General features: G+C 36.5%; 2 protein-coding genes across 5 annotated transcripts in view; one reads left to right on the top strand and one right to left on the bottom strand.

Annotated features, from left to right (window-relative positions):
• LOC124644401 (oxysterol-binding protein-related protein 8) overlaps window positions 1-11824 on the top strand; it is a 75100-nt gene extending 63276 nt beyond the window's left edge. For all 4 annotated transcript variants that reach the window (XM_047183727.1, XM_047183726.1, XM_047183728.1 and 1 more), the window contains 8 exons: window positions 350-489; window positions 1246-1302; window positions 1775-1900; window positions 2550-2690; window positions 3469-3589; window positions 4656-4698; window positions 5132-5299; window positions 8777-11824. In XM_047183727.1, coding sequence (XP_047039683.1) covers window positions 350-489; window positions 1246-1302; window positions 1775-1900; window positions 2550-2690; window positions 3469-3589; window positions 4656-4698; window positions 5132-5299; window positions 8777-9020 — 1040 coding nt within the window. In that variant the 3' untranslated portion in view covers window positions 9021-11824. The remainder of the gene's footprint in view (window positions 1-349; window positions 490-1245; window positions 1303-1774; window positions 1901-2549; window positions 2691-3468; window positions 3590-4655; window positions 4699-5131; window positions 5300-8776) is intronic.
• A 6905-nt stretch (window positions 11825-18729) lies between these two features.
• On the bottom strand, window positions 18730-20328 carry LOC124644378. The gene is made up of 2 exons (XM_047183690.1): window positions 20292-20328; window positions 18730-19901 (listed from the first exon to the last, which is right to left on the bottom strand). The coding sequence occupies exons 1-2, from the start codon at window positions 20326-20328 to the stop codon at window positions 18730-18732; spliced, it is 1209 nt and encodes a 402-aa protein (XP_047039646.1).
• Between the last annotated feature and the right edge of the window lie 556 nt (window positions 20329-20884).

Below are 20884 nucleotides of genomic sequence, written 5' to 3'. Positions count from 1 at the left end.
GAGTATCGAATGTTTTGACCAGTTGACAGCTGTCAGTTTTCAAGGGAGAATTTCCGGTGTTTGTAATGACTGACTCATAAATGGTGTTCTAATTCTCACATACTTTTATTATATTTACCTTGTTTTAAAAAATTGTTTTTATTTTATTTTTGCGAATTTAATTTTTGTGCTAATCGACATGTATTAACCAGTATATTAACGTGTTTGATTTAATGTGATTAGGTACGACACACCTTATATAACTGAAACATATCGGCTACTTTTAAGTTTCTGCAATTTTTCGACCACAGGAACTTCAGTATAGTATAATCAGAAATATACTTAACAAAAACTATTTCTTCCATTTCAGGTAACTCAACGTCAGCCATACTAGAGGGTTGCGCCCGGATTCACCTTCTGAACTGGGGCGAGACCTACATTACTACTGCCCCTTATGCACACTGTAAAGGCATTGTCATTGGTACTCTTAGCATGGAGTTAGGTGGAAAGGTAAGGAAATATTACGCTCTTTGTGACTCTCTTACTCTCTGTCTCTCTCATTCTGTCTCTCTCTCTAGGTCTCTTATTATCTCTTTCTCTCTCTCTCTCTCTCTCCATCTCGCTCTTCAATAACAACCGGTCCCAATATACTATGTTTCTGCAATTTTCTTAAGACTTACATTATATGGATATTATATCTCAAAATTCGATGTCTAGTAAGCATATCAGACAGATAGATAGCTTATTGAAATCGCCACTTAGTGCACTGCACATACTAGAGGGTTGCGCCCGGATTCACCTGCTGAACTGGGGCGAGACCTACATTACTACTGCCCCTTATGCACACTGTAAAGGCATTGTCATTGGTACTCTTAGCATGGAGTTGGGTAGAAAGGTAAGATACTCTTACTCTCTCTCTAGGTCTCTCCACTCTCTGTTCGCATTTACACACAATTACGCCCTTTCCCAATATCAGTCTGTGTCGTCAGTCTGACTCTCTTACTCTCTCTCTGTCTCTGTTACTTTATGTCTCAATCATTCTCTTTACTCTCTTCTTTTTCTATCACTGTCTTTGTCCCTCTTTGTCTGTTTTCGTCTCTTTCACTCTATGTATCTCTTTCTCTCTTTATGTGTGTCTCTCTCTACGTCTCTCTTACTATCTTTATGTCTCTCGTACTCTATCTCTTACTCTCTCTTATGTTTCTCTCGCTCGTTATTCCTTAACCATATTCTTTCCGGACAATAAATATTTTTGTTCGTTTTCAGGTACACGTTATGTGCCCCGATACCGGCTATCAAGCAGACGTAGAATTTAAATTAAGGGTAAGTTCCGATTTAAAAAAAAATAAAAAATTATCAAACAAAGTATTGGTTGGTTTCAGATTTTTATCAAATGTTGCGTTCGCCAATGCTTTTATACTATTTCTGAAGTTTTACCGCGCATTTGGTTACAAAGGTGCCTATAAATCTTATTCTGGTGATAATAAGCTATATTACCGAAGAGTTACATCAAAATCCATCTTCATCTTCTCTTCGCATCTTCTGCACGAACCAGGACAAAAAGTTAGCCTTCCTCGATAAATGGGAAAGAAGAAGAAAGAAACATTTATTTGCTTAAAACATAGGTGGTACCAGTTTTTACAATGGTTAAAACTTCTAGCTACATGGGCTATCTAACACTGAAAGATTTTTTCAAATCGGACCAGTAATTCCTGAGATTAGCGCGTTCAAACAAACAAAACATAAAATCTTTAATTTTATAATATTAGTATAGATATATTTATTCTTTCAACAGTCGTTCCTAGGCGGTGCAGATCAGACAAACTCCATCCAGGGTAGGATTAAACGTGGCAAGGAAACTGTTGCCGTACTAGAAGGCTATTGGGACGGGAAAATCGATATTAAGGATAAGAAGACCGGGGTAAGTGTAGCTTAATACTCCATTTGAGTCATCATCATCTCTGCGGGATTGTTCGCACGAGTTACCGCGGCGCTGGTACATGAAAGGCCTACGACGGAACACGACGGTTTTTAGTCAGCAAGAGTCTGACACTCCCTCACCGCTGCTAACCCACAGCGGGAGGGGTCATTTAATGAGTTAAACGTAGTAAAAAAAAAGTTATCATCATCTCAGCCATAGGACGTCCACTGCTGAACATAGGCCTCCTCCTTTGATCTCCACAGATACCTGTTGGAGGCGACCTACATCCTGCGTCTTCCGGCGACCTTTATAAGGTCGTCTGTCCACCTTGTTGCACTTAAAATGTTAGATAAACCATCTTGATATGAATTTTTAATTAAAAACTATGCTAATAAATAAAATGTGATTAAAAATCAATGTAAATATGTGCAATGAAAACAATTATTTACTCTGTTGTCGTTATTTTAAGCAACCATTATTGTCTAATATTGTATAATGTCATATCGTGTATTGTAAAAGAGTAAAAAAACCTTGTTGAAACGAGCTAGAAAATTCTCTGAATTCATCAGAATTCAAAATTACGAGAACGAATATACAAATGGTACAGCTAATGATTTTTCCAAAAATAATTTTGTTTTGTCTTATACAGGAGGAATCAAACCTATTCGACGTGTCTGTACTAAAAGAACAACGATTACCTCGATACCTCATGAGTATGGAGAAACAACAAGACTTCGAGTCTGCCAAGCTGTGGATCAAAGTCTCAGAGGCCATACAGAATGAGGACCAGGTAAGGAAACTACTATCTGTCTATCGAATCTGTAGAAAGAAAAGTGAAAACTGACTCACTAGGTCAGTAAAGCACTCAATGAGTCATTCGCCCAGTCAGTCATTCACTCAATCAGTCAATCAGTCACACACTCAGTAACTTATTCAGCCAGTCAGTCACTTGGTCAGTTAATCAGTCATTACGAAATCTGGAATAACAAGTGATAGGAGTTTCGATATCTCATGAGTAGATTTGAGTCTGCCACTGTTGATAAGTCTCTGAGGCCATACAGAATGAGGACTGGGTAAGGCATCATTTGAAATGATATAAAAGTGAGAGGTCATTGACGCACTTACTAAGTCACTCATCCAGTCATTAGCGCACTAAATCAGGCACTCAAGCAATAACTTTGTCAGTCGTTCAGTCAATCATTTACTCGCTGAGTTAGTCATTCATAAAATCAGCCACTCACTCGGACTTTGTCTTAGCATTAATTCTGTCAGTCATTTATTTATTTATTTGCAAAGGAACACCAACAATTTCTGTGTACAAATTAACAAAAATAGGAGGTTTTAAGCAGAAAGGGGCTTACACAGTTGCCAATTATTATAGGTGAACCAAAGTTCACGAAAATCATCACGACCACGAGTAATTTCCTCACTCTGTCAGTAAGTCAATCAATTTCTCAATCAGTCTCAATCCCTCAGTCTCTCACACACTCAGTCTCAACCCTTCAGTCACACACTCACTCAGTCTCACACTGAATAAGTCTCACAGTGAAACTCAAATGTTTTACCAGATAGCAGCAACAGAGCAGAAGACGATAATAGAGGAAGCTCAGCGCGGGCGGGCGCGGAACCTCGTGACGCCGTGGATACCGCGACTCTTCCACAGGAACCCGCATGCCGCGCCGCCTGACGGTAACTATACTTAGAAAGTCTAAGAAAAATAATGTATGCCATAAGCACAGTTAAATCTCCCTCAAAAAAAGACTCGGAGGATGATGCATCTCCCGAGCCTTTTCCCAACTATGTTGGGGTCGGCTTCCAGTCTAACCGGATGCAGCTGAGTACGAGTGTGCCCCAAGGAACGACTTCCTATCTGACCTCCTCAACCCAGTTACCCGGGTAACCCAATACCCCCTTGGTTAGACTGGTGTCAGACTTACTGTCTTCTGACTGGGTAGTCAGTTAAGCTTGGGTTTCCTAGGAAAGCGGTGCCGTCATATAGCGACCGTCATATTACGGACGCAAATAGACGGTCGTCTTTACGGTGATGACATGTGGAAAGTTCCACGGCCGTTTTAACACACCGTCATAAACTTTTTGTTAGTTGTATCATACTTACTAACCTGTTTTATTTAATATTTCTCAAATTTCACGACACCAATTCTGTTTTAGTTGATTTTTTCTATAATCTTTACTTTTTATATTATATATTGCTTCGTGGTTACGAACGAAATCGATTAAAATTTCGTCGTCCTCGCTGCTCCAAGAGTTGTAACAAATTTTTGACGTTGTTCCGAAAAAAAAAAACAAATACTATTAAAAAAGTTTCACCGCTTTCAATAAAACGTTCACCAAACTATCTGACACCGTCAAGACGGCCGTCATGCAAATGGCGGCACCGCTTTTTGAAGTTACGGCGTCAGTTACCGCTCTCTAGGAAACCGCCCCATTTTGTTTACATAGACAACGTTCTGGTGACGTCATTCACCGCTGTATTACGGCCGCTATATGACGGCACCGCTTTCCTAGGAAACCAAAGCTTTATGGGTGTAACCACTGCCAAAGATGTTTAAAAGACAGTCGGGACAAATCAATTTATCTTGCCTTCCGAAAACAACAAACAACAACGACAACACAACGACGAAATACAAACATACAATGAGAAAAAAAAAGAAATTAGTTCAAATAAAAATTATGTTGGTGCCCAACTGGGACAATCATGGTATGATACTGAAATATGTTTTTTCTAATCTCACAGGTGTCACAGACCAAGGATGGGTGTACAATCATTTAAATACGACGTAAGTATATTCATAAATATTTATTTATCAAAAACGTTTTGAAAAACTGCCTCGTGGTCTCAAAGCGCGACTGCTATGGTTCGATTCTTGGGCCGAGTCGAAAAACTCTCAAAGCAACCCGGAGTCTGTGGGTTGATCATTGTTGGCGTTGGTTCTATTCTGATCTCTCTCCGGTGGTGTCGGATTGCCGTCCCATCGCGCTATGAGAGTGAAGGAATAGTGAGTGCACCGCAGTCCAAGCAAATGTGCCCAAACTATAATATGTCCTGCGCAGCTGACTGATCTCTTTAGAGAACAGCTGCCGTGGCTGAAATCTTTATGATAATTTTATTATTTTTTTCCAAAATAGAGCTCATGTCATGTCATGCCAAATTGAGAACCTCCTCCTTTACGGGAAGTCTGTTTAAAATACATTATTTTATCACCTTTATAGGCCATGGCAAGCAGACGAAATAATAGAATACGAAGAAGATTTCGTAATAAAGACCCTTCGGGAAGGCCCGCCTCCAGTCAAGACCAGTGTGGAATTGAGACGAGACTTAGCCAGAAGAATGTCGGATTCCGACAGCCATGATGAACTGGCTCGACCTAAGAGTTCTGCGTAAGTTGAAGATTTTTTTGCTATAGGATTTTTTTTAGGTTGATAGGTGGTCTGGCTTGAGGAGTTGAGAAGAAAATTTGATCCTGTCCTATGTGTTTTACCTATCCTTATGTCCTATTCCCAGTTTTAATTTTTGGTATCTGTTTTAAGTAATCGAAGTAAATACAATCTTCATCTCCCGAGCCTTTTCCGAACTATGTTGGGGTCGGCTTACAGTCAATTCTGGTGCAGCTGAGTACCAGTGTTTGAACTATGTTGGGGTCGGCTTCCAGTCTAACCGGATGCAACTGATAACCGGAGTTTTCAAGGAGCGACTGCCTATCTGACCTCCTCAACCCAGTTTACCCGGGCAACCCAATACCCCTTAGTAAGACTGCTGTCGGACTTACTGGCTTCTGACTACCCGTAACGACTGCCAAAGATGTTCAAATGCCCGCCGGGACGTACAGTTTATCGTGCCTTCCGAAACACGGAAGAACTCGTCATGATAAGATGGTCATTGGTCACTCATTCGCGGATTGACCGCGCCAAGCGTTGCTTAACTCAAGCGAACTGTGCGGCTTTGACTTAGCCACGAGCCACGAGCTCTTTCCTTACTTATAGTCTTTAAAAATATTATAATGTTAACCAGAGTACCACGCCGGCGAGACACTGAAGAGAAAGAACCACCTTCTCAGGACCGAGTGTCGGGGTTCGTAACCTCACAACTATTGTAATGTCACTTGCAATGCAATTTAGTTCTTATCCCCATCTTCATAAGGTACATTTTTCAATGCACCTAGCTGTTACTGGAGCTGTATTGAAATATGTTTCCTATGGAACTGCATTGAAATTTGTGCTTTATAACGATTGGATAAGTATTAAATTCTATTGATGATTGTAGAATGTCTGGTCCATTATGTAATTTCTAGTGTAAGATATGGATTTTGTGTTGGAATTACTTCCTACACCTGGGCAAAAGAAGTCTATGTCTTTTCTTAGGCGACAAAGTACCAAATTTTGTTTTAATCCGTACATTACTTTTAGCGTGAAAGCCCGGCAAACAGACAGAGTTAGTTTTGCATTTTTAATTCTATAGGAAGGTTAAAAATACCTTGATCTATTGACTGAAAACAGCAGTTTACCATTAGTTCCAAATTCATTTCTAAACGTTAATTAACTTAGTTTTACTTATTTTACTGGGGTAATTTAGCCATACTCTTTAAACGGTGTTAAAAACCAGTGTTAAAAAACACCAAAATCCCACCGTAACTCCAGAAATCTTAGCCATCATCCCCTCCTAAAAGCCAATTCCCCCACTCCCCCCATTTCGCAGGATAGACATGAAAGGCAGACCCTCGTCTGACATTTCGAAACACGTCACCAAGTCAGACGACAGCCGCACAGATCAGAAGAACAGAAATTTCACGTGAGAATAATAGTCGTTAGTCGGTTTGAATACGTCTAGATATTTCTTTTTTAGATTTTTTTCGATAGTTGTAGATAGTATTTGTATTGTTTGTATGGGATTATAATGGGACGTTAATGAGGGTTTTCTAAAATGGCGTCCACGAGGTGGCAGCACCGAGTCGTCAGGTCCAGGTAACTGTCAAAGTGCTTATATTTACTATGAATAGTGAACGATTTTAGTGTTTTTTTATTATTTTATAATTAAAGCACTGCATTATTGTTTTACTATTGCGGTTGAGTAAATAAAAAAAACTAAATCATATTGTGTTAACAAATTTTTCAACAAGCTTTTCCTTAGTACTAGTGACTTTTGCACCCTCTCTCTTAGCTCAATTTTTAGTTCGGAAACCTTATTCTGACCGTAGTCCATAATAAAATCAATAACACTTCCAATATAACAGAATTTCAATAAACAATAAGTTCGGACCCTACAATTCCATACTATTTGACAGCTGTTTGGACCTGACGCATACGTGGCGCCACCCTGTGGCAGAAAAAATTGAGAAGACCCTCATTGTTAATGGTTCATTACTGTATGTAATTAGTCGTATTAAAATGTTTGTTTTATGACAGTATTTAATGGATCAATTAGTTTAAATATGTCGTTACAATATTTAAAAAAATGGTTGTCTGTAAAGTCAGTATACGAACGAAGTTTTTATGCGATAACGTCTTTTTCATAATAGAATATTTTCTGATGAGTCTTACTATGTCAAGTGTGCTTCGATATCCGACGTTACGGACTTTTCATGAATTACTTCGGGTGGTATCGAAATATAAGACGTTATCACGTCAAAAAATATCCTTTAGTATTTTTGAATATGGTCTAAGATCCGACCTTACATCGACCTTCACCGACTTGATAATAGAATAAAATATACTTTATGACAAATTTCATAATTTAGAAAATATATTAAAAATAGATTGTCTAAAAAAATCCTGGACAGACTATTTTATATATACTTGACAGATAACCGAGCAGTTTGTCCAGGTAAATAATAGACAACCCAATGGCTGCACATTCTATAAGCTTTATACTTTAAGTGAGAATAAAATATTTCTTATTATCTTAACGTCACAAAATTTAGTTAAAAATTATTTTTAAAAAATTATTTAAAAATAGTCTGTCCAGGATTTTTTTAGACAACCTATTTTTAATATATTTTCTAAATTATGAAATTTGTCATAAAGTATATTTTATTCTATTATCAAGTCGGTGAAGGTCGATGTGAGGTCGGATCTTCCACTAATACATTTATGAGTACTCAGAAATTGTATGTATGTACTACAATGAAAGTCTATAGTGCGGTTTATATACTGGGAAGATACTATTCGTCCAGTCCCAGCCTTAAGGCCTCGAATTTTGCGGGCAGCGGGGCGGCAGCGGCGGCGGCGCGGGAGCGGGGCGGGCAACGCATACCTGTTCTCGAAACTAGCGGGCAGATCGCGCGGCACTATAGCAGTGTAGTGTTGTGTTCTGTTGTGTTTGCTGTTCCATATGGGTGTCCTCTCAAAGATGGCCGAAATAATTAGCTCTTGCACGTCCGAACACATTTTGATACGTCACAAAAAAAATGTATAACACTATGCCTACAATGCAGACGCCCAACGCGGGCGGTCACCGCTTGACTGGAGCGCACCGCTCGTTGCCCGCCGCCGCGTCGCTCCCGCGCCGCTGTATTCGAGGGCCGGTCCATATGAATATACGCGTAAGATCCTGCCGCTCCCGCGCCGCCGCCGCTGCCGCCCCGCTGCCCGCAAAATTCGAGGCAGAGGCCTAACAGATGCAGCGGAGTACCAGTGTAACACATGGAGCGACTGCCTATCTGACCCGGTTACCCAGGCAACATGATACGCCTTCTTCAGACTGGTTTTTTGACTTACTGGCTTCTAACTACCCGTAACGACATCCTATGTTACTGCCTAATTTCATCAAAATCCTTGTGTTTTTAAGTAAAATTAGAACAAACGTTCATCCATACATACATTTCACAATACTCGATATTAATAAATGTTTTTCTTTTACAGACGGACATTAAAACAAAGTCTATACGCCATAGACACGGCATTAAGAGAACAAACTCTAGCGATAGAACGCCTATCCAAGTCGGTTGAAACTATCAGCGAAGCCCAGAGACAAGCGGCCTCGAACAGACCTCTAAATGTAGGCCGGGTCCCTACATCCAGCCATTCATGGGACCTCTTCGGAGGATTCGTGTTAGCCATGGTGTTGCAAGCACTACTAAACTGGGTTTTCTACCAAAAAGACTGAACAGTGTTGCCACTTTAAAAAATTCAATGTGATGTAAGAAAATTTGAGTATTTTTTTAATACTAAGAGGTTTTTTTTTTGGATTTTGACGCTTTCATTTGCTTTGGATTTTGACTGCAAGGGGAAGGACGGTTTTTTACCTAAAGGTAGCCGGTTCGATTCTCTGTTAATGCACTTACGTGTAAGTGTGAAAATATATTTTTGTTCCTAAGTTTAAATAATTCCTTTGTAAAATAGTTTCCTCTTGCGGGTGTTGAAAAGCCATTTTAATTTCATTCAAAATGGTAGAAATTTCACTTATTATAGTAGTTTTTAATTACCCAGCTGTTAAAATCAATAATATTGTGAAATTTGTACTATTTTAAGTGTGTATGCGTTTTTAGCGAAAATTTATAATATAAATGAAACAATGAATTAATTTAAATATTTGCAATTATAAACTAAATACGGACATATTACGAATATTATTAATAAAATAATGAATTGTGTAATTTTGAAGGTTATAATTAAAATTGAATTGCAGTGTTGCCAGATAATTTTATTTTAGCGTTACAATACATCGACCAATTATTTAGTTTTAATTGTCTATGATGTGTGTGTTTTTTTTTTCAAAATGGCGGTAATGTACTTGATATAGTTAGTAAATTAAACTTACTATGTGCAAGATGTTTTCTAAATGAATATTACGGTTTTCAAAATACATTTTACCAATGGCAACTTAGTGCAAATGCCAGCAGGTTAACTATCCGAATCTGTCAAATTTTACCAATCGAACATAAACCTTCAACTATTGTGATAAGGTTGAAAATCTATTGAAGAAATTTGACAGATTGAGGCAGGTTTACGTCTGAACAGTTCCAAGTCATATAACTTTATCTTTCTGAAGTTGGTTACTAGTGAGTTCTGTTACTGTAACAGCCTTTTTATCGTCCCACTGCTGGGCACAGGCCTCCTCTCACACGGAGAAGTCACTCGATATAGTTAAAATGTACGAACAAAATACTACTGCGCATGCGAGAGGCATTAAATTGCTAACTTCAGAGTAGCAAAGATATTTTATGAAGATGTAATAGTGTTATTTTGGCACGTTTAAGGTATAGAACTTAAAATAGGGAGTTTTAAAATATACTCTACTCCATTTGAGTATTCACTTAACTGAAGGCAAACAATCTTGATAGGACTTTTTACACAAATACAATATTAAACAAATAAAACTGCTGCTTAAAATAATGATTCAATTGATCAAGTACATATTATTTATTGGATAAAGCGGCATAATATTTTTAAACGTGAGTTTCTAAATAAAAAGTCATAATATCAAGATTGTCTGATCTTTAGTTACTAGCCTACTCAAAGGAAGTATAGACTGTAGAACCAAAGCTCGAGTCAAATATCTTTGCAATCCTGAAGTTAGCCTTTTAACTCGTTGCGTATATGTTCGTATAGATATTGTCGAGAAGCTTTGCTTGTCCGAAGTTGGCTACTATTGACTTCACAATAGTCTAAAAATTATGAACAAAACACTACTGCGTGCATGGTGTTAAATGGCTTACTTCAGGGTTGCAAAATTATTTGACGCTGCTCTCATCATCTGCCTAGCCTTTTCCCAACTATGTTGGGGTCGGCTTCCAGTCTAACCGGATGCAGCTGAGTACCAGTGTGCCACACAGAGCGACTGCCTATCTGACCTCCTCAACCCAGTTACCCGGGCAACCCGATACCCCTTGGTTAGACTGGTGTCAGACTTACTGGCTTCTGACTACCCGTAACGACTGCCAAAGATGTTCAATTTATTTGTCATTGCACTAAAATAGTTATTTATGTTAAATATCTAGTACATAACCGCCATAGGGATTTTGGAATTAACTTATAAACGGCTGTTTAAAAGACAATTTGTATTTATATAATTATGATATGATTATTAGTTAAATTTTAAAATGTTGAAGTGATATAGCTCTCTCTGGTTTTACTATCGTAGATTATATAGTAATATTTTTTCTGTCTTTGTATATGCAAAGCCTACATTTGAGAACGAGCTCAACTGAAGGAATATTGAGTAGGACTTTTTACAGAAGCACAAATAGGGTGACATAATTAGTAAACTGTACTTGAATACTTGATGAAAGAAACTTTTTTTTATCCTCATTAGTTTAATCACAATTACATAATAGATGTTTGAAACTGTACTAATGAGCATTTAAAATAAGTTTCTTTGGTAAATTTGTTTTTAATCATGAGTAGAAACACATGTTAAAGATTCGGTCACTAATTTACCAGTCACCCTATATAAATTCATAAAATAAAACAATAGTCATGTTATGTTGATTTTCTTTTATAATTTTCTGTAATAATCTATAGCTGGTCCCAATACTCTACCTAACTGTTGTTTACTTACTAGAGATAGGAATTTGTAAGTTTGTTTACAGCCAGTTTCTTCATGAAAAGTAAAGCCAAAGTAATGTCATAAAGTAAAAGTAACCGTCAAATTCGTTTTTTCAAGGTTAAAGTAACAGCAAAACTAATAGATAAAATCGAGAAAAAACGAATTTGACCGTTACTTTTACTTTTACTTTGGCTTTTACTTTTGATGAAGAAACTGGCTATTAGTAAGTAAATCAACAGATGAATCGGCCGCAAATCTACTATAGTAAAACCATGAGATATTTTTTGCCTAAATTTATCCAAAATAAGTGATAAAATTAAATATTGTTAATGAAAAAAAAAATAGAAAACGCTTTGGCTGAGACGTCATTATTTAATATATTATAAAATTAATTGATAATTAATAAAATCCTGAACAAATTATATTGATTGATGATTTGTGTGTTTAAAAGAAAATATATGATCAAAATAATGTGAAAATTAAAATGGATATAAATGGGAAAACGTACAGGAAGTGTCTGGAGGTATTTATTTCTTAAATGTGTTTTTAAATATAACTTAGTATCTTGTTATGACATCATAAATCGACTTCATATTGTCAAATTCTTCTGATATACTAACCAGCCATCTACCGAGCCTTTTCCCAACTATGTTGGGGTCTGCTTCCAGTCCAACCGACTCCAGCTGAGTACCAGTGTTTACAAGGCGCGACTGCCTAGCTGACCTCCTCAACCCAGTTACCCGGGCAACACAACACGCCTTGCTAAGACTGGTTGTCAGACTTTCTGGCTTCTGACTACCCGTAACGACTGCCAAAGATTTAATATGACAGCCGGGACCTACAGTTTACCGTGCCTTCCAAAACACGGAAGAACTTGTCATGACAAGATGGTCACTCATCCACAGACCGCCAAGCGTTGCTTAAACTTATGGTCGAGCGATGGCTTTGACTTGGCCAAGAGCTATTCATTAGCCAACTAACACTGATGATCAGTTTCCAGTATACTTATTTCCGTTGACTCTACAACCCTTTGTGGGTCTTAGCCACCTCTGTTCCTGACCAGTACATTAAGTTATATTTCACCAAACACACTTAAAAATAATACCTAACTTTGTATTTTCTAATATTGCGAGACTACCCAATTTGACGTGCAACAATATTTATTTACGTAATTAATGAAAGAACCTTAAGGGAAGATTCTTATCTGACGGAATATGCGTCGCGTATTATACGCCAAAACAGACAAATATACGATGAAAACATTCAATCATTCACACCTTTTTTTTTTAACGACGTCAAAAAATCATCAAATGTCCCCTCCCGCTGTGGGTTAGCAGCGGTGAGGGGGTGTCAGACTCTTATTGACTAAAAACCGTCGTGTTCCGTCGTAGGCGTTTTATGTACCAGCGCCACGGTAACTCGCGCGAACAACCCGCAGCCCCGGCAGGCATCATTCACACCTTAGGCTGCGTTTAAGCCAAACTGACAATCAGCCGCCGAAATGTCAACGCCTATGCATAGCGTAACGTACCGTCGCGTCGGTTAGATTTGAACGAAAAAGTGAATATGTATGGAAATACAATAGACTGCGTACCGTTCGCTCACTTTCGGCGGCGACAGTCAGTTTGGACACGGCCTAACCGATGATGCGTTAAACGATCATACATTTACGATACGCATTTTTCGTCATATATGAATTTTCCCTTATAGTTTGTAAAGACGCCAGCATATCAAGCTACTAAAAACTGACGAATTTCTTCAATAGATTTTCAACGTAATCACAATAAAGGAAGGTTGATGTTCGATTGGTAAAATTTGTCAGATTCGGGTAGGTTGACTCGCTAGCGTCTACAATTTTCCTGGTATGGTTGACTTTGTGAATAGAATATAATTTAAAAAATAAATAAATAGCTAGATTTGTTAATAATTATCACACGGTTTGCGTAGGGTGAAAAGGACTTAGGTAATAATATTGTTTTTTTTTTTTAATTTTTACTGTAGATTTGCTTGTTTTATTTTCGTTTCTACCCCACCAGGTTTAACCTCCGGTATTTTAAAGAAACCAAAATCAGAAATAGCTTACTTAATCTATATTCAATTTTATAATTCACGCCTTTGCTAGAAATATATAAATAAAATAAATATTCGGTATCGAAACTTTTTTTTTAAAACAATGTTGCCAGCCTAATTTTAAAGGAATCTCTAAAAGGAGTCGAGTTCCTTTTCAATGTACGTTGTTGCCATTCTCAAGAGTATTATTTCCCTATGTTGTAGATATTTTTTTAATATTATTTGTTTTTACAGCTTAAAAATTAACTTGGGAAATCGCAGAAAACTACATATTTTTATTTTGAACTAATCAATAAGTCGCAAAGATTACTCAATAAAGTGGACTGTAAAACTATTTTGTAATTCATAATAATGTATTTCTCAAGTGATTTAGTAAATTCTCGTTTCCATTCAAATATCACAAAACATTTTTAAGCTGTAATCTCCAAAATGATTATTTGTAATATTGTACAGTTCACGCCAAATAATTTTGCAACTCTGAAGTTAGCCATTTGAATCGTTACGCATTAGTTCGTACAGATTTTGTTCAAAAGTAATGTTTCTAATTAGTCCGCCTTTTATATTGGTAAACAATATTGGGAAAGTATTTTTTATTTTAACAAAACATTAACCGTCTTGCCACAAAAACTTTTTAACGTCAGTTTAAGACTTGTCTAAAAAAATGTCAAATTATGACGTTGACATATGGTTCATTTTGGAGCCACTTTTTTTTAGACAAGTGTAAAACAGTGGTTAAAGTTTTTGTAGTAAGGCCATTAGTATTTACTAAGATGTAACGTTTATTATGTAAAATTTATGCTCAAAAGTGACATAACACAAAATTCAATCATGTTGTATGTTCGTTGTTATTTGTTTGTGAGAGAAAAGAAAAAAATCGTGTCCATTATTTTAGGGTTATCTGAAAGACGGACTTATTAGTTTAAAAAAAAGTCACTAGATACGCATCGAAAAAGTTGACTTGCAAAATTCACACTAGGCACTGTGAGATGTCAAATGTCAAACGTCAGAATTGCAGTTTTTGGCGCGAAATGCAATAGATTATAAATAAATATGGAATGTATACTTTATAAATACTTTATTATCTCGCGTAGATTGTTGATATTTTTTTGTTGTTACTTTCCAGTGGAATTATTATATTATTTTCACCATTTTTTGTGTTTTTTTCGTTGTTTTCCATCTTTTTTTATCACCTTACGGCTGAAGAAAAGTGGTGGCGCCTTGTTCTAACTTATAAAGTTCGTTTTTATTTTTTCCTAAAATATGTTAGCAGTGGACTCGCGCCGAAGAGTACACATTTTTATACGTGAACAAATCACTATTAATGGAGGAAAAAGAAATTGCGATTCAAAAATACCTACAAAAACTAGACTATATTTTATTTTAATATGGAGGTACGATATCGAGGGTGGGTTGCACCATTTGACTAACTACATATCGTGTGTGTCGTATCTAATCACATTCAATCCTATCACAAATACTGTATGATATTCTATGGCGAATTGTAAAAAAAAATAACCTAATCCGTTCAGTGGTTTGGCCACAGGAGTCATTTTTCGTTTTTATAATTTACAACATCATGTGTAAAACAGAGTTACAAGTATCGGCTGTTTTGACCAGTTGACAGCTGTCAGTTTTCAATGTTTTGTTCTAATTCTGGCACATTTCTATTCTATTAACTTTGTTTGTTTTTTTTTTAATCGACATATATTTACTAGTATATTAACGTATTTTATTTAATGTGATTAGCTACAACACACTCTGTATAACGATAACCAAACCAGCCTTGAAATCGTGATTTGACTAATTGGCGGCGTCTAATTACGGTTTCGTTATCGTTATAGTTAAATGATAGAACCCACCCTTATAGCATTTAGTAGGTATATTCTAATGGGACATCCCCGTCTTATGATATTCGCCTTTATTCAAGAGTATAATATAATTAAGATTGCTAGAAGATTTAGAATATTAATTAAATGTATATGCGTAATAAAAAATCCTGAAAAAAGATTGTAAAATTCTTGAGAAAAATTAAACTTTGTTTGAGAAAAGATAAATAAATATCAGGTTCTACTACCTATATGGCGATATTTTAACCGACTCCCCGAAAACGAGGAGGTTTGTATGTGTGTTACAACAATCTGACGAAGTTTACGGCGATACACGTGAAATTAGCAGAGACTCAAAACTCAAATTAGAGAGTTTATGAAAAATTAAAAACAAATTAAAACTTCTCTTGGCGATTCATATTAACTTACGACAAAATTACTGAAAATGGGAGCACCTTAAGGTAAACAATATGATTGGACTTTTTATTTAAAAACTCAATTTAAAAATAGAACATGGCAAAAAATCAGTGCAAATACAATAATATCAATTGATTTATCAAAACATTAGTTTATTTCTTTAATATGTAGTTGTGTTAAAAGTCCTATCAAGATTGTTAAGGTACCTTTAGTCAAGTGGCCTACCTACTCAAATGGAGTATGTTAGGTACTGCTGGTAAGAATGTCAGTTGGTCGGCACTCATTATCCCATCATTCTTATCCCATTTATTTTGGCGATCACTTGCGTAATTAGAGTTTTCATCAAATAACTTTGATCCTAGTCTGCCATTTTAATGCCTCACGCATGCGTAATATTTATAGTGAGTTGCACCATTTAACTTTAAAGATAACCAATGCATAACCAGCCGTATAATTGCCACCCATTGGTCACATCGGCGATTTGACAACTGAAAATGGTTCGGTTATCGTTACATTTATAAATGGTGCAACTCACCGTTAGTGTTTTGTTCACAGAATTTTGACTATCGTGAAGTGATTTGTAGATAATTTCAGAGAGGCAAAGTTATATGATGAAAAATGTACCTACCTGCTAAGAACAGTCAATATTAACTTTTTTAATGAAACATTAAGGGCAAAATATCTACGGAAAAAGTCATGAATACCAAACATAATTATAAGTTTTATAAGTAAAATCGATTGTTATAATACGCTTATAATATTAAACATTGAGGTACCTAAAGTTATAATAGGTATATAGCCATCGTATAGTTGAAAGACTTCCATTAAGCCTCGTTTCAATATTCTATCTATCTATTGTTTTGCTTACTAGGAATTATATTAGTTTTGCTTATAGGCTTAGATAGGAATTTGATGTTAAGGCGCTGAATGCCGAAATTGGCTTGTCGCAATCAATTTTTTTCCATAGCTTTACATATTTTGACGCCGAAAAAAATATATTTTAATCTTGAACTTCATTGATAAAAACTAAATTGATCTTCCGGCAAAAATAAATGTATTACTTATCAACGTACATTGATAAAAATAACATTAACGAGTCCATATGTAAATACAGAACTTGTTTCATTTTTATTTTTGATTACTCAACTCATTTTACAGCTATTAATGTGTATGCATGTTACGAACGTTATGAACGTCGTGTCAACAGGCTTCTCTTTCTCTCGTACGTTAAATACGTACGAGAGAAAGAGAGTGTTTTTGGTGCATTCAGCCTCATAATTGTGAGCGGCTAATGTCGGCGGCAGCGGCTAAATTCCTATGTCTATTAGGTAAAACAAGAGATAGATAGAATATTGAGAACGGCCGTAAGCTGCAAAGTTTTCCATTAGAGAAAGGAATTGTTAATTAATATTTATAATAATTGATAATTATTTTTAAAATTGTATAAAAAGTTTGGTAAAAAAATATTCCTATTTTTTCTAGTCTAGTCTTAATAGTTGAATTTATTGTGTATTTGGGGACTAGACAGACACTACGAAAAATTATGAAATACATGTACAGTCAACTTCAGGTCAGTGGTAATAGTTTTATAGGAAAATCGTACTTATTTACTATTGAGTTAAGAAGCATGACAGTTACCACTAATGTGCAGTTTACTGTACATTACTGCCTTTTGATTCACTGTTACAGCCTTTTTATCGTCCCACTGCTGGGCACAGGCCTCCACTCACACGGAGAAGGATTAAGCATTTTGATTCACGTTTGGGATTAATTCCCAAATGTACTGAATACAATATTTTCTGTATTTTTCACTGAGCTGACTGCGCAGTCGGATAAAATAGGTACCTACTAAAATCTACCTACGGCTTGGCAGCCAAATAAATAAATACACGATAACTGATGCCAGATATAAGAAATTCAATCATCCATTTTAAAAAAGAGCTTTAACGACAAAAAATACTTTGGGTAAGGGTGAGTTGCACCGTTTAACTATAACGATAACCAAACCATAACCAGCCGTATACTTGCCGCCCATTGGTCACGGCGATTTGACAACTGAAAATGGTTCGGTTATCGTTATAGTTATATATTATAGTTATCGTTATATGGTGCAACTCACTGTAAGCCTAAGAAAACTTATTTGTGTTATTTTGACTGCAATTATCTGAATACAACTGTCCCCAAATAGACTAAAGGCGAAAAAAAACTAGCTTGAAATTATAGTGTACAATTAAATTAATAGCTAACAAATAAAATTGTAAAATAAAGGGAACTAAATTTATTTTTAAGCACTTGAATATTTACATGATAATAAAATTTATTAAACATTATATTTGACGTTTTATTATTTTGTATATCTATGGAGTTCCTACCGGATTGGAAGATTGGAAGACAAACGTGCAGCCAAAGTCTCTCTCGCGCTTCTCGCACGATTTACTCACCGAGTCCATTTTTCGCAATATACTGCCGTGTTTGCATACCATAATGTTACAATGATGTTACAAGGGGCCTAAAGCTAGGTACATATTATGGACCCTGTTAGGGCACAGCACAGCAACATCATTCCTAACTAACGGCGACTTACCATTTAGCTATAGTCCGAGTATGTGTGGACGGCTCTGGTTGGCATCTCGATGGGTTTCTTGCACGCATAAGATATCACACTGCGTGTTTCGATATAGGTCGGAGAGTATATCCGCCTTTTCCTGTGAGAACCCTTCAATGTTGATCGCCAAAGCTGCGAATTCTCTGACTTGTCATCGTAGTGTAGTGTAGCAATCGGTTTCACGGCATACGAGTATGCCGCTACTCACGGGGAGGGCCCGAGCATAGGTGACGCTCTACGAGAAGGCTTGCTACATCCCCCCCCCCCCCCCTATTTAGCCATTTTACGGGATCCAATTTCACGACTGGTTTTGATTTAGTTACTGTAACAGTTAAATAGTACACTAGTATAGTGCAATTGCAAATTAAAACAAATTGTAGGAACTATAATATATAAATTTTATTTCTTCTTAATTCAACGGCTGTGGCGCCGGATACCGTCCCTTTGGCCCATTAAACCAATAGTAACCCAAATCATGTATTTCCGAAGCTTTCCAATGGAACCTTTTTGGCATAAAGTGCTGTAGCCTCCTTCGTGTGTCCTTCTCATGTTTTCCGTGCCTCTTCGGCTTATCATTTTTCGAATGATAAATCTTATTGCCTTGTATAATAACATCGTTATCAAATGTTTTGCGTTTATCTTCTGCCGAATCGTCATTTCTTTTCGTGAAATCTTCATAGCTTTTAGAAGACGAATCGTCTTTTTTCCATCGCTCGTCACTGTTTGATTGCGAGCCGTATTTTTTCGGTCGTTTTGTTGTGTACCTTTCTTCTGAACTTCTTGAGCTTGAATCTTGGTTTCTCTTCTTCTTTTTTTTGTGTTCATAGCTTTCGCTGCTTTTTTCATTGCTTTCGCTGCTCTTTAGTTTGCTTTCGTTGCTTTCTTTCGATTCTTCACTGCTTTTTTCTTCCCCACTCTCTTTTGAATCGTTACTATCGCTATGCTCTCCACTCTCATTCGATTCCTTACTCTCTTTACTTTCAGAAGAACTGGAATCAGAGGAATACTTCTTTTTCTTTGTCTCCCTTGACTCTTCCGATGATTTATAAATCTTTTTCTTCTGCCGCTTAAAATTGCTGTCATTGTCAACGATTTTGAATCTTTTGTGGTAACCTAGAGGCATTTTTTTGTGATGCCAAGCTAAATCGTCCTCATTTGGCTGTCTGCTTGACTTTCTATAGCCATCTTCGCAGTTTTTACCGTTGCATTCAAAACTTATTGGTCTTTTTGACAGTATATACAGTTCTGGTCCAGAACTTTGTTGCGTTCCTGTTTCTCTTTCATAACTAGATTTTATAAGCTCGTTAATTAAATCTATATAACCTTTAGAGATGTAATCAGTATTTATTTTGTCGAGTTTGGATCTTAGTTTTGTGAGATCTTTAAAGCTGTCTAAATGATAAATATGTCTGCCGTAATGTAGTACCGCGTGTCTCGGTTTAGGTCGATTCGCCCTGTGTTTAGAGTCTGGACTGAAAACACTATAGGCTTTTGGTTCTCTGTCTTCATTTTCGTGTTCAACAAAGAAAGGTTCTTCATCATAATCCCGTAGAACTATCACTTTGCCTTCAGTTATGTATGCTAGAAATATAGAAGCATATAACTCAATTAATCATCTTGTCCGTATATTAATTTTATTTGTTGTCTTCGCTTCTTCTTTCATGCGTATCTATCTGCCGTCATCTCACAAGTGATACAGCCTTTTTATCGTCCCACTGCTGGGCTGCGGCCTCCTCTCACACGGAGAAGGATTGAGCATTAATCACCACGCTTGCTCAATGCGGGTTGGTAATTTCAGACTTTATAGTCCAGGTTTCCTCAAGATGTTTTCCTTCACCTTTTTTTTATCAGCCGTTGGTGTCCAAGATATACTTAGAAAGTACATACAAACTTAGAAAAGTAGCATTGGTACTTGCCTGACCTCGAATCGAACCCACGTCCTCATACTCAGGAGGTTGGTTCTTTACCCACTAGGCCAACACAAGTGAGTAACATTATTTCCAGTCATTTCGATTTTACGCATTTTATTGTGAATTAGATACACTCAATTTTACAATAACAGGAAAAGCTAATTAGGTAGGTACTTACCAAAAACAATAATAATAAAAAAGAATTTCATATCAATTAAAATCATTTTCACGAACAAATCATTTTGTTTGTGTTCAATCAGTATTTTTCATAACACACCCGACATCAGAGAGTAAGTATTAAAGCGATTCATTGCAGTAGATTGGTCAATTATTATGCAATTTTCAAGCGTAAAATAAACTGTGAGTGTGACAAAGTTGATGGAATTTTTAATTGGATGTCAAATTATTAGGTATTTTAATTAGTTAAGTCTACAATCGGTAGCTGTTCATTCATTCCAGTTGGCTCTGTATGAGAAGAGGCCGCGGTCATCTCATCTCCCGAGTTTTTTTCCAACTATGTTGAGGTCAGGGGCGCGATTCTCCTAAGTTAATAATGTCAAAATCGAATAGAAATTGACTCGCAATATGATCGCAATAGCAGTTTTAACCATATCGGGCATTCTGCTACATAATAAGACCAATATAAGACCAATC

The sequence above is a fragment of the Helicoverpa zea genome, chromosome 30, assembly GCF_022581195.2.
Source record: "Helicoverpa zea isolate HzStark_Cry1AcR chromosome 30, ilHelZeax1.1, whole genome shotgun sequence".
In the NCBI taxonomy this organism is placed as follows: Eukaryota; Metazoa; Arthropoda; class Insecta; order Lepidoptera; family Noctuidae; genus Helicoverpa; species Helicoverpa zea.
The sequence above is the reverse complement of the archived record's forward strand: the minus strand, read 5'-3'. Positions and strand labels throughout refer to the sequence as shown.

Bases quoted from the DNA above. Each gene is read 5' to 3' on its own strand.
- LOC124644378 (XM_047183690.1), bottom strand. From the start codon at position 20,328: ATGACTGGAAATAATGTTACTCACTTGTGTTGGCCTA. The intron at 19,902-20,291 runs GTGGGTAAAGAA...CTATATTTCTAG, and splicing joins TACTCACTTGTGTTGGCCTA to CATACATAACTGAAGGCAAA.